Source organism: Pogoniulus pusillus, chromosome 3 (genome assembly GCF_015220805.1).
Source record: "Pogoniulus pusillus isolate bPogPus1 chromosome 3, bPogPus1.pri, whole genome shotgun sequence".
Taxonomy (NCBI): domain Eukaryota; kingdom Metazoa; phylum Chordata; class Aves; order Piciformes; family Lybiidae; genus Pogoniulus; species Pogoniulus pusillus.
The window spans coordinates 46,776,523-46,789,286 of NC_087266.1; the positions used below are offsets into that span (position 1 = coordinate 46,776,523).

At 43.1% G+C, this 12,764-nt stretch overlaps 1 protein-coding gene across 12 annotated transcripts in view; it reads right to left on the bottom strand.

Moving 5' to 3' along the window:
- Window positions 1-12,764, bottom strand: part of ENOX1 (ecto-NOX disulfide-thiol exchanger 1) — a 453,062-nt gene that overhangs the window by 55,162 nt on the left and 385,136 nt on the right. For all 12 annotated transcript variants that reach the window (XR_010308903.1, XM_064174875.1, XM_064174900.1 and 9 more), the window contains one exon: window positions 2,548-2,732. Coding sequence is in view for 11 of the 12 variants with exons in the window: in XM_064174875.1 (XP_064030945.1) it covers window positions 2,548-2,732 (185 nt within the window). In the remaining variant the exon portion in view is untranslated. The remainder of the gene's footprint in view (window positions 1-2,547; window positions 2,733-12,764) is intronic.

Here is a 12,764-nt window from a genome sequence, read left to right on the forward strand (position 1 = left end):
CTGAGCTCCACCTCCTGAGCTTCTGTGCTGCTGCCTTCCTCAGCATATTGTCAGATTGGATTATCTGCAAGGTCTTCTCCAGCTCCTTGGGCCATCTCTAATTATATCGCACTGGGACTTAGGAGGTCTGACCCTGAGATGGCAAACCAGAACAATTCAGAACCTCACAGCAAAATTGTCACGAACATAGAAACTCCCAGAGCAATAGGGACCACAGTGTCCATGGCAAGCTGAACTGGGAGGTAAGTCCCTCTCTGCTATTGACTTGCATTATTAACAGTTGCTCAAATTTACAACAGAGACCTATTTACAACCCACAAACTCAATTATCCTTCACCCAGACCCCAGGTAGCGAATGGTAATGATGTTAAATGGGCATTAAGGCTCTAGTATTTTGATTTAGTAGCATTCTGTGCTCACTTTTCACTCTCTTTCATGGTGAATTAGTACCAGGTTGAAATTTAGCACAATATTTACACATGCAGTTAAATTTAAGGAAGCCAGTGATATTTAAGTATCCACTTATTTAAGGATAAGATAGTGAAGAGACCTCAAACATATCCAGAGTACACTGAAACCTCAAACATCTCTGATAAACTACTTTATTCCTAAGTTTGAGACAGATTTTGTCCCTGAATGGTCAATGATTCATTTTCTATTTTTCAGTTGTTTTTTTTTGTTCAGAATTACTGCTCTGTATCATAAATAATCAGAACCTGCTAAAACTCTGCAGGTTCTGAAGGGGTTTGTATGAGTATAAACACATGTGTAGGCTTCTCTTCTGCTCTGTTGTTTGGCATGAGGAGGGGTTTGCAGACTTGCTGGATTCGATGGATACTGTGATAGCAATGCAACCTCTAATCCAACCAGGAGCTCATACTCAAATGAACATCTCCTGGGTTTTGTCATGAAAAAGCAGCATCTTAGACTTAATACAATCTGGAAGCAAGTACACCTTATCCCCTTACTGAATCTAATAATCGTGAGTGATAGAGAAGTGTACCTGTTGCTTCAGGACACAGATGATGGAGGCATCATCATGAGCCAGCAGTGTGCCCAGGTGGCCAGGAGAGCCAATGGCATCCTGGCCTGCATCAGGAACAGTGTGGCCAGCAGGACAAGGGAGGTTATTCTGCCCCTGTGCTCAGCACTGGTCAGGCTACACGTTGAGTGCTGTGTCCAGTTCTGAGCCCCTCAATTCAAGAGAGATGTTGAGGTGCTGGAAGGTGTCCAGAGAAGGGCAACAAAGCTGGTGAGGGGCCTGGAGCACAAAGCCTATGAGGAGAGGCTGAGGGAGCTGGGGGTGTGCAGCCTGGAGAAGAGGAGGTTCAGGGGGGACCTCATTGCTGTCTACAACTACCTGAAGGGAGGTTGTAGCCAGGTGGGGGTTGGTCTCTTCTCCCAGGCGACCAGCAACAGAACAAGGGGACACAGTCTCAAGTTGTGCCGGGGGAAGTCTAGGCTGGATGTTAGGAGGAAGTTGTTGGCAGAGAGAGTGATTGGCATTGGAATGGGCTGCCCAGGGAGGTGGTGAAGTCACCATCCCTGGAGGTCTTCAAGAGAAGACTGGATGAGGCATTTAGTGCCATGGTCTAGTCGATTGGATAGGGCTGGGAGATAGGTTGGACTGGATGATCTTGGAGGTCTCTTCCAACCTGGCTGATTCTATGATATGACACCTCAAGAAGTTCCATTCTGAATGGGAACCTGGCTGAGTGTGCTGGTGAGACACTGTTTTTGTGTTCTGTTATGGAGCACCTGAATACAGATGCCTGGTTAGAAATTAACTTATACACATGTATGTGAAATCAGAGCTGCTTATGTGCTAACAGATGTGTCAGATGAAGCAGTCTGGATGTGCTTGACAAGACCTGCCCCGCACCACGTCAGGAGTGCACTGACAAAGAAAGGAGAGCGGATAAGCTCGCTCCCTGCAGGGACACACTGCTGTTTCTGCCTGACTAACGTCAAACAAAAAGCTTTGTTGCTGCACTAAATCACTTCAAAATTGCCTGAATGAAAAGGCTGAATCCATGGGTCAGCATAAACGACAAAAGCTTAGGAGATGGCACTGCAGTTTCTATCCACTTGCAAGTTAGCATAAGAGTAATTTGGACAACCTGTACGTGTCTCAGTCATCCTTAAACAAGAGTCAGCAGAAAAATAGCAAAGCCAAGAAGCAGAGATGCATCCAAGTACAAGCTAAAGCACTGCATAGTAGTGACTACACTACGTGGGACATAAGCTCTTGAACTTTTGTGAAGGATTAAGGCCAATTGGATTAACTGAAGAGAGCAATAAGGGGCGCACCTGAGCGGTCTGATCCTAAATAGGACATGCGTGAAGTGTTTCCTTGAGTAATCAAAGGCTATCCATAAATATGTCCTCAATTCCTCCTTCCACTTTCCCTCCATCTAAACTCTGCAGATGTGAAGATATATGAAGAAACCTGGACCTTCATGGCTAATAGCCCCTGAGCAGAGCACAGCATCATGGTACCACTTTGCTGAAACAACAAAGGCCCACGCTTTTCTCCCATAGCAATACCTGCTGCATGCCTTGCATTGTCTGCTGAAGGAACTGCAGCTGCTGGTCCTTTGTGAGGCTTTCTTCTGTTCGAAAGAGCTGTCCTTTCTCCTGTTTCAGGAGCTCCACTTCATTCCTGTAAGCATCCAGCTGCCATCGAAGACTATCGTTCTCTTCCTTCAGCGCGTATGCTTGGGCGGCTAGAGCTAAGAGAAAATGAAAGCAAAGAAATGAGTAAAAGGGATTGTTTCCTTACAAGTAATGCAAAGGACACTCTCAGGGGAGATGACAAAGGCAGTGAGACATTTCAGAGCTGAGACAAGACCCATCAGAGCTGAAAATGATTAGGTTCTGGCAAAGACCATTGCTGGGAAGTTATTTCCTGGGATGGAAGGAGCCGTAAAGCGACCTTGGTTAATTCAAATGCTACTTGCAATCTGGCTGCTAAATTTAGGCTTATATTTTAGGAAGAAACTGGCACACAGTCCAAGGGCAAAGCACCCACCAACTTTACAATACCCAGTGGTATTATAGGAACTGATACAGCTGTTTAGTATCTACGCTAGTACACTGGCCAGATGTTCCAATCAAGAGCTGTGCTAAGCAAGCTACCTAAAGAGCTGCGCTACCTAAAGTTGCTGAACTTAGTCCCACGAGCAAAGACACACAGAAATTCCTCTGCCATCTCACTATGAACTTCTTCGTAGCAATGGTTGTGAGGAACAATTTAGACAGAAAAAAAAATTATGTAACAGAGTAAAATGATATAAAATGCAAATGCTCAAAAAAGTGTTGGCACTACAAGAACGTTACTACATTAAAGGCATTGAAAGACACTTAAGTCATTTCCTTAGGAAGCTCCATTTGGCCCCTTTTCAATTTAGAATGGCATTTTTATTATCATAACTGATAGCAGGTGTTTGTGAAGGAATCGATTAGTATGCAGGGATGGAAATTACATCTGCCAAATGACTTGCACAGTCTGCAGTGTAAGCTGAAAATTTGTGTAGCAAAAGGCAGAAGGCTACGAAGCACTTTATTGTTTGAAGCATTTATTATTTAAATAAATTAGCCAAACATAAATACATATATGGAAGTGTGGCACTCATTACTTCAGGGATGTGGTTCTCACCCTATAGAAGAAGCCACTCCTGCTAGGTATTTATACTTGGCAGTAGCAGTGGTCATTTGGCACAGCAAACTGCAATACTGTACTATTTTCCTTCTTGGAACCTGGTAACACAACAACATTACAGCTGTAATTAAAACCCCAACACAATCTACCATAGCCAATTCTATCAACATTTGGTAACTGAAGCACCTAACTGATTTACATTCCTGATTAAATGATTTCAGGCTTGGTAGCACAGAATTCTTTCTTGCCCACCTACAGTAACAATATGGTTCAACCCCAAATCATAGGAAATTATGTATTAACTCCACTTAATGTCAGACCTCTCTTGACTTAACTTGCCATAGGTAGAGTCCCAAAATTGTGTATTAACTCCACTTAGTGTCAGATCCCTCTTGACTAGACTTGCCATAGGTAGAGTCCCAAAATTGTGTATTAACTCCACTTAATGTCAGACCTCTCTTGACTAGACTTGCCATAGGTAGAGTCCCAAAGTTGTGTATTAACTCCACTTAATGTCAGACCTCTCTTGACTAGACTTGCCATAGGTAGAGTACCAAAATTGTGTATTAACTCCACTTAATGTCAGACCTCTCTTGACTAGACTTGCCATAGGTAGAGTCCCACACTCCCCACCATAACATGATTCAATGTGTTTGGGAAATTACATCAGCATTTAGATAGAATGTCACAACAGTTCATTACCAATAAAAATGTTTTATCTTTGGTAGGGCAAATCTACCTTTTTCTCAGCCAAGTTTTACTATAAAGATAGTGGAAACCATTATTCAAAATATGGTTCACAGAATCACAGAATTAAGTGGGCTGGAAAAGAACTTTGAGATCATCAAGTCCAACCTATCACCTACCACCTTCTAATTAACTAAACCATGGCACTAAGTGCCCCATCCAGCCTCTTTTTAAACACCCCCAGGGATGGTGACTCCACCACCTCCCTGGGCAGCCCATTCCAATGGCAAATCACTCTCTCTGTGAAGAACTTCTCTCAACGTCCAGCCTAAACCTGCCCTGGCACAGCTTGAGACTGTGTCCTCTCATTTTACCACTGGAGAACAGACCAACCCCCACCTGACTACAGCCTCCTTTCAGGTAGTTGTAGAGATCAATAATGTCTTCCCTGAGTCTTCTCTTCTCCAGGCTGAACAACCCCTGCTCCCTCAAGCTCTCTTCGTAAGGCTGAGCTCCAGCCCCCTCACCAGCATTGATGCCCTTCTCTGCACACATCCAAAACCAGACATGGATTAGTTATTGCTGTTAATGTCAATATTTCACAGAATCCCTCTGGGAGACTAAGCAGCAGTTACAGTATTGTTACATCAAATTAAATTGTTCTGAAAAGCATGCAGTCACCCTTCCATGACAACATTTACCCACAAGAAGCTACAGTGATGAGTCCACTGGGCAAATAAGAGGATGAAATAAATTTCCTTCCTTCCTTCCTTCCTTCCTTCCTTCCTTCCTTCCTTCCTTCCTTCCTTCCTTCCTTCCTTCCTTCCTTCCTTCCTTCCTTCCTTCCTTCCTTCCTCTTTCTCTCTCTCTTTCTTTCTTTCTCTCTTTCTTTCTTTCTTTCTTTCTTTCTTTCTTTCTTTCTTTCTTTCTTTCTTTCTTTCTTTCTTTCTTTCTTTCTTTCTTTCTTTCTTTCTTTCTTTCTTTCTTTCTTTCTTTCTCTTTCTTTCTCTCTCTCTCTTTCTTTCTCTCTCTCTCTCTTTCTTTCTTTTCTTTCTTTCTTTCTTTTTTGTAAAAGCAAATAAGCAATAATAAAAGAAAGAGCAAAAATAAAGAGCCCAAGCAAATTGAAATACAATCTAACAAAAACTTATCTTAAAATGAAATAGTTTGGTTTAGAATGGACCTCTAATGATGAAGTTCAATCTCCCCTGCTGTAGGCAGAGACATCTTCCACTAGATGAGGCTGCTCAGAGTCCCATCCAGCCTGGCCTTGAACACCTCCAATAATGCAGCATGCATGACTTCCCTGGGCAAACTGCTCTAGTGTCTCATCATCCTCATAGCAATAAGATGTCTTCCTTATGTCCAATCAAAATCTTTTCAGTTTAAAACCACCACTCCTTGTACTGTTACTAGAGGTGGTTGTTGTGGAGGGGGAAATTAATTGACATGAGATGCTATTTTCCAAAGTTAATATTGTTTAGTAGTTTTGCTATTCAGAACTCTGCCACCCCTGACCACTCATTTTAATAAGATGCTCAAGTCCCCCAGTCATCCTCGTGGCTCTCTGCTGGACTCTTTCCAGCAGGTCCCTCTATCTCTTGTCCCAAAACTGGACACAGTATTCCAGGTGTGGTCTCACTGGGGCAGGATAGAGGAGGAGAACAACCTCCATAGACCTGCTGGCCACACTTTTGCTGATGCACACCAGGATGCCACTGGCTCTCTTGGCCACAAGGGCACGTTGCCATATGATCTACAAGACAATAATTACACCACAGTACTACCAATAAGCCCTATCCATGGACAGGTGCCCTGTTAGTCTAAACTGCAGAAGACAAAGACTGTTGTGTGAGGTTACAATCTATTTAGAGAGTTACTGGAAATATCCCAAACAAAATGAAAGAGTAAGAATAGAGTAGAGAGAAGTTTGTGATAGCAGTCAGGATTCTCAGATGAGCACAATTTCCTTTCAGCATTCCTATACACTCTGGTGATCCTTCCTAGCCATTCATAGTAAGCAGTTTAAGACTGAATTGAAGGTAGCAAGATCATAGAATCATCTAGGTTGGAATGGACTTCCAAGATCATCCAGTCCAACCTATCACCCAGCCCCATCCAATCAACCAGACCATGGCACTAAGTGCCTCAGCCAGGCTTTTCTTGAACACCTCCAGGGACAGTGACTCCACCACCTCCCTGGGCAGCCCATTCCAATGCCAATCACTCTCTCTGCCAACAACTTCTTCCTAACATCCAGCCTAGACTTCCCTGGCACAACTTGAAGCTGTGTCCCTTTGTTCTGCTGCTGGTTGCCTGGGAGAAGAGATCAACCCCTTATGTCCTTAAATAAAGAGGATGAGACATATAGCAGCATTGTCACAAGCTTTTAAATGAATCAGTTATAATAAAAGTCCAAAAATAATATGACATTAAATACATATGGGTTCCTTTGCTAGGTAATTTAAAGCTACAGATAGTCAGCTCCTAACATGTGCAGACAGAACAATTAGTAGAGAAGGAGAATAAATCAAACAAAGGCATTTGCTGGACCCTGCGGGCCTCAGCACATTCAACACTGGGTAACTATTTTAAACAAACCCAGAAACACTCTTTGTGTTGATCTAACATAACTATTACTTTAAGATATTTAATGCACTAAAATGAAAATAATTCTCTCATTAGGCCAATGTCTCTTTTAATTCCAGATAACATATCTATTATATAAACTCCACCTTATAATGTAATTGTATTTCATTGATAACAATTATACATAATAAGATGTAATTTAGTATATATTGTAATTTATTACATGTACAAAGGCATTTAATTGAATACTAAAAATCAGAGCACAATTAGGTTTTGGAGGAAAAGGGAATTTTCATTTAAAAAAAGTAAATATTTCAAATTGTAATAGAAAGTTTTGCTTTGACTTCATTGGCAAAGCTGATGAAGGTGGTTTTAATTGGAAGAAATGGTTTGCTCAGCTCGTCTCAGTGCTACTTCTCAAGCCACTTTAGATTTGGCAGTTCTCTTGAGACATGCTAAAAAGCATCTTAGGATGAAAAGACACTGACTGCTGAAAGCACTTAGAGAAGAACTATAGACAAAGAAGCTATACCACAAGAAAACTGACAAGAATCCCAAATAGCTGCCTGTGCTGCGAGCAGAAGAAAATATCCCTACCTAAACAAACACAGCTGGAAACCAGTTCAATACACACTTTACAGTACTTTCATGGATGGAAAATGATACCTGCCAGACTCAGAGAAGCAGCTGCAGGAAGATTAGAAATATGTAAGTAGAGGAAACCTTCACATTGATACTCTGAGGACATCAAAGAGGTTGGTGTGATTTCCTTGGGCTGCAGCAGAAGTGCTGCACACAGTTTGGCAACAGACTCAGTGGCAAGACAAGACTCCATGTAGCTGACCCAGGCTAGACTCAACTCAAAAAAACAGGTTTTAAACCAAGAAGTGGCTGGCTGATCAGAAATTCACTGAGGTCTAAGAATCACACAATCAGAGAATTAAGAAGGATGGAAAAGAACTTCGAGATCATCAAGTTCAAGCTCTTACCTAACACCATCTAATCAATTAAACCATGGCAGTAAGCACCACATCCAGTCTTTTTTTAAACACTTCCAGAGATGGGGACTCCATCACCTCCCTGGGCAGCCCATTCCAGCAGCCAATCAATTCCAGCCTAAACCTCACTTGGTGCAGCTTGAGACTGCATCCTCTTGTTCTGTCACTGGTAGTCTGGGAGAAGAGACCAACCCCCACCTGGCTACAACCTCCTTTCAGTAGTACTTGTAGAGAGCAATAAGGTTTTCCCCGAGCCTCCTCTTCAGCCAGAACAGCACCAGCTCCCTCAACCACTCCTCATAGGGCTTGTGCTCCATTCCCCTCCCCAATCTTGGTGCCCTTCTCTGGACTCATTCCAGCAGCTCAACATCTTTCTTAGATTGAGAGGCCCAGAACTGGTCACAGCACTCAAGGTGTGGCCTGACCAGTGCTGAGTACAGGGACAGAATAACCTCCCTTGTCCTACTGGCCACACTGTTCCTGATACAGGCCAGGATGCCATTGGTCTTCTTGGCTACCTGGGCACACTCTTATCTCATGTTTAGTTGGCTGCCTACCAATACCACCAAGTCCCTTTCTGCCCGGCTGCTCTCCAGCCACTCTGTCCCCAGCTTGTAGCTCTGCATGGGATTGTTGTGGCCAAAGTGCAGAACCCAGCAATCAGTCTTGTTAAATCTCATGCCATTGGACTGTGCCCAGCCTGTCCAGGTCCCTCCTCAGAGTCCTTCTACCCTCCAACAGATCAACATATGCTCCCAACTTGGTGTCTTCTGCAGACTTTCTAATGGTGGACTCAATCACCATGTCCAGATGACAGGACATAGTCATTGACAGAGATCTCGAAAGAAACATATAATTAACTTTATCTTCCTATCTTTGGTAGTTAGGAGTGTGCTTTCCTAGAGGTACTACTAATCCATACCTTTCAGCTGTTATTCAGTGACTGAGTGTTGAGCCTTATACATAATAATGCCCACCAGAGCCAACACAAAATAAGTCTTCACAGATGACTCCAGGTATCTGTACCATTTTATGACTCACATCATAGAACAGAATCATAGAATCAACCAGGGTGGAAGAGACCTCCAAGATGGTGGAGTCACCATCCCTGGAGGTGTTCAAGGAAAGCCTGGATGAGGCACTTAGTGCCATGGTCTAGTTGAGTGGCTAGGGCTGGGTGCTAGGTTGGAGTGGATGATCTTGGAGGTCTCTTCCAACCTGGTTGATTCTATGATTCTATTCTATGACACAGATCATGAAGGGGAAAACTTCTGGGCTTATTTGCCTGTCTCCAGACTTTCATCCTAGTCTCTTCAGCTGAATTTCTCAATGTTTTGTAACTTTAGCCAATGTATCATTACAATGATGTGCATGAAAACAGATGAAGAGCATATTACCAAACCTCCCTGCCCTCTTGAGTTCTACTAATGCTATTATCCTAATTTCCTGGCTTGAAAATAAGGTTTTAAATGGAATACTGTTCCTTTTGATAACAGCAACAATAAAAACCCAGTAAAAGCTGTCAAAATTATAGCTGCTATGGTAATTTTTGCACCATTCCCATGGTAGAACATTTACAGTGATATATACATATATATATAAAAGCCACCTGGCAGGACACAGTTACTTCTTCAAAGGATTTTCAGCTTGAGGGACTGAACAAATGCGAGAGAAGGGAAATAAGGACATGAAGATCACGACTATAAATACAAACAATATAAGTTATCCCTGGCTTCCAGCTAGCTTGCTTGTTTTTCAAATAGCTGAACTGTGAAGCAGTACAATCAGGGGAAAATCAACAGGGAAATATGTTTCTGGAGGATCTGGAGGAGCATGAGTTATGTCCTCATGCTATAGAATCATAGAATCAAGCAGGTTGGAAGAGACCTCCAAGATCATCCAGGCCAACCTAGCACCCAGCCCGAGCCACTCAACCAGACCATGGCACTAAGTGCCTCAGCCAGGCTTTGCTTCAACACCTCCAGGGATGGTGTCTCCACCACCTCCCTGGGCAGCCCATTCCAATGCCAATCACTCTCTCTGCCAACAACTTCCTCCTAACATCCAGCCTAGACTTCCCCCAGCACAACTTGAGACTGTGTCCCCTTGTTCTATTGCTGGTTGCCTGGCAGAAGAGACCAACCCCCACCTGGCTACACTCGGTTAAGCCCCAAAAGCAGCCAGCTAACCAGTCTGAATAAACTCTGCAGACAGAATTTGAACAATTTAGAAATAAATAATTTGGGGCAATTACAAGCTAAGTGAGCCATGAACCATTTTTTCTTTGCACCTTCAGACACAATGGAACCAAACAATGAGACAATTTGCCCATTTTTCTCCGGCGTTAGGCACATCTCATTTAAATACTCAGTACCTGCATATTTAAACTCTTAAGGGCACTAATTATGCAACACACGAGGAGGGGTTATTGTCAGTACTCTTAGTAGGAGTTAGGCCTTGCACACTGGGAGGGAGATTTTATTTGTTTTTAAATAAAACCTGCTTTGTTCAGGTGCAGTTGCTTCAAAGTCTTTTCCCTCACCATGCAGCCTATGCTCAGCGCAAAGAAGCTCATTACAGCAGTCACATTCGTGATGATGCCAGATGTTCAAATTGAATACCCATGAGAATTACTTTCAGGCTTCCTATTCACACAGAACTTGCTGGTGAACAACTAGTAAATGGAAGGATGCTTTCAATAAAAAAAAAAAGGAAAAGTGAAGTTGCACTACCATTTAACTACAATTTGATCTGTCCCATCCAGTACAGATGGGTGCAGCATTTCAGAAACCAAAGCATTTCTCTGAAAAGATATTTTCTCAGTTTTCAAAACTTTTTTTTCCTGCTTGGCAGACTTTAGCAATAGCACTGTTCTTAGAATCATAGAATCAGCTGGGTTGGAAGAGACCTCCAAGATCATCCGGTCCAACCTAGCACCCAGCCTTGTCCAATCAACTAAATCATACAATCATAGAATCAACCAGGTTGGAAGAGACCTCCAAGATCATCCAGTCCAACCTATCAGCCAGCCTTGTCCAATCAACTAGACCATACAATCATAGAATCAGCCAGGTTGGAAGAGACCTCCAAGATCATCCAGTCCAACCTAGCACCCAGCCCTATCCAATCAACCAGACCATGGCACTAAGTGCCTCATCCAGTCTTGTCTTGAACACCTCCAGACATGAAGACTCCACCACCTCCCTGGGCAGCCCATTCCAATGCCAATCACTCTCTCTAGCAAGAACTTCCTCCTAACATCCAGCCTAGACCTCCCCTGGCACAACTTGAGACTGTGTCCACTTGCTCTGTTGAAAACCTTATCCTAGGTTGACTACACATGTGGCTTACTAGCAATTTATGAAGGCTTATTATTTCTTGCTTAATGAAGTGTATCTCTTTACAAATAGCAGAGGTGTAGGGAAAGGAAGAGCAGCTTACAGCCCAGCTGGGCCTAATAACACAAAGTGTCACGCAAATGCTGGGTCTACAATGAACTGAGAATGCCCCAGAGAGCAGTGCTGCCAATTCCTGTGGTGTTATGATGAGTCTCATGATAGCTGACATTTTATTCAAAGCCCTAGAGAGTTCATTAACTTGCTTTGCATTTCTGGATTAGTGGCCTCCACACTTTGCAGGCTGCAGATGAGTACTGACTCTCTGTATTTCATCATGTTCACACTAACTCTGACTTTTAATTAAAAGCACTAACAAGGCAATTTAATCTCACTGCTTTAGACAGTCCAAGGAAAAAGATGCAGGTTATTTACTACCATCTTACAGTCATCACTGGTTTAGGAGCTCGGTTTGGTTTCACTGATCCAGAACTCACAGCTGAAGAAAACCCACTTGAATAATGAACCAACTTCCTCTACAGGGCTCAAAAGTCAGAAAGCAAATCTCCCACTTTAATCTTTTGTGCTAGTTTGAAGCTAGCTAGAATGTTTTGGTGAGAAGAACTAGATTACAGGCTGTGAAAGGAGAACAATGGTGATGTCTACTTCACTCATAGGCTCGCTGAGAGGTATAAGAACAAGAATCAAAACACAGATAAGGCACTTCTCCTGCTGGGGAGCTCCGAGCTGCATCTCTCTCTAGCCTCTCTGACTAATCCACTTTGCTTCCTAACCCCCTGGCCAAACCTCCATTCTTCCTTGGGACTGGGGTAAGGTTGAGAGGGGCAGGGGGAAGGTGAAGGGGTGGCTGGGAGCCCCTCCTGGGGACTCAGGTTTCTGGGAGGGCTGCTGTGTTTCTGTGTTACCTTTTACCTTGTCTATTTCTGTCTATAACTGTATCTACTGTAAATATCTGCTTGTATATTGTGCTAGCTGTAACTAATAAGCTTCATTCAATCTTCAGAGATGGCTCAGTCTAGTCTGGGTGATTTCCAGGGTGTGGGGGAGGGGGGCAGGGAACACCCAAACCATCACATCTTTCCACCCATTGCTTTGTTCCTTTCTCTCTTTTACTTCTGTACTGTTTCAATTCACTTGCCCCTTCAGCTCCAAATGAATGAGGCCATCTCCTTGTTCATTTGTAATTCCCACTTGTCTGCCATTCCCAGATGTTTCTCTTTTCCCTCACTCACAGTCATGTTGCAGTACATTCTCCAGCTCCCTTTCACCCAGCTCTGGCCCAGGTAAATTACAGCATTAAGTGTTTTGGACTTTTCCTACAAAGATGTCAGATCAGATTACTGAAATGCATATTTAGGATTTGGAAGAGACCACCTTGCTACAATAATATCAGAGCCTGTCACATTTTAGGTCTACTTCACTTGACAGCATCTCTTTGGAGAACAGCAATCTGCATAGCTCATAAATGATATT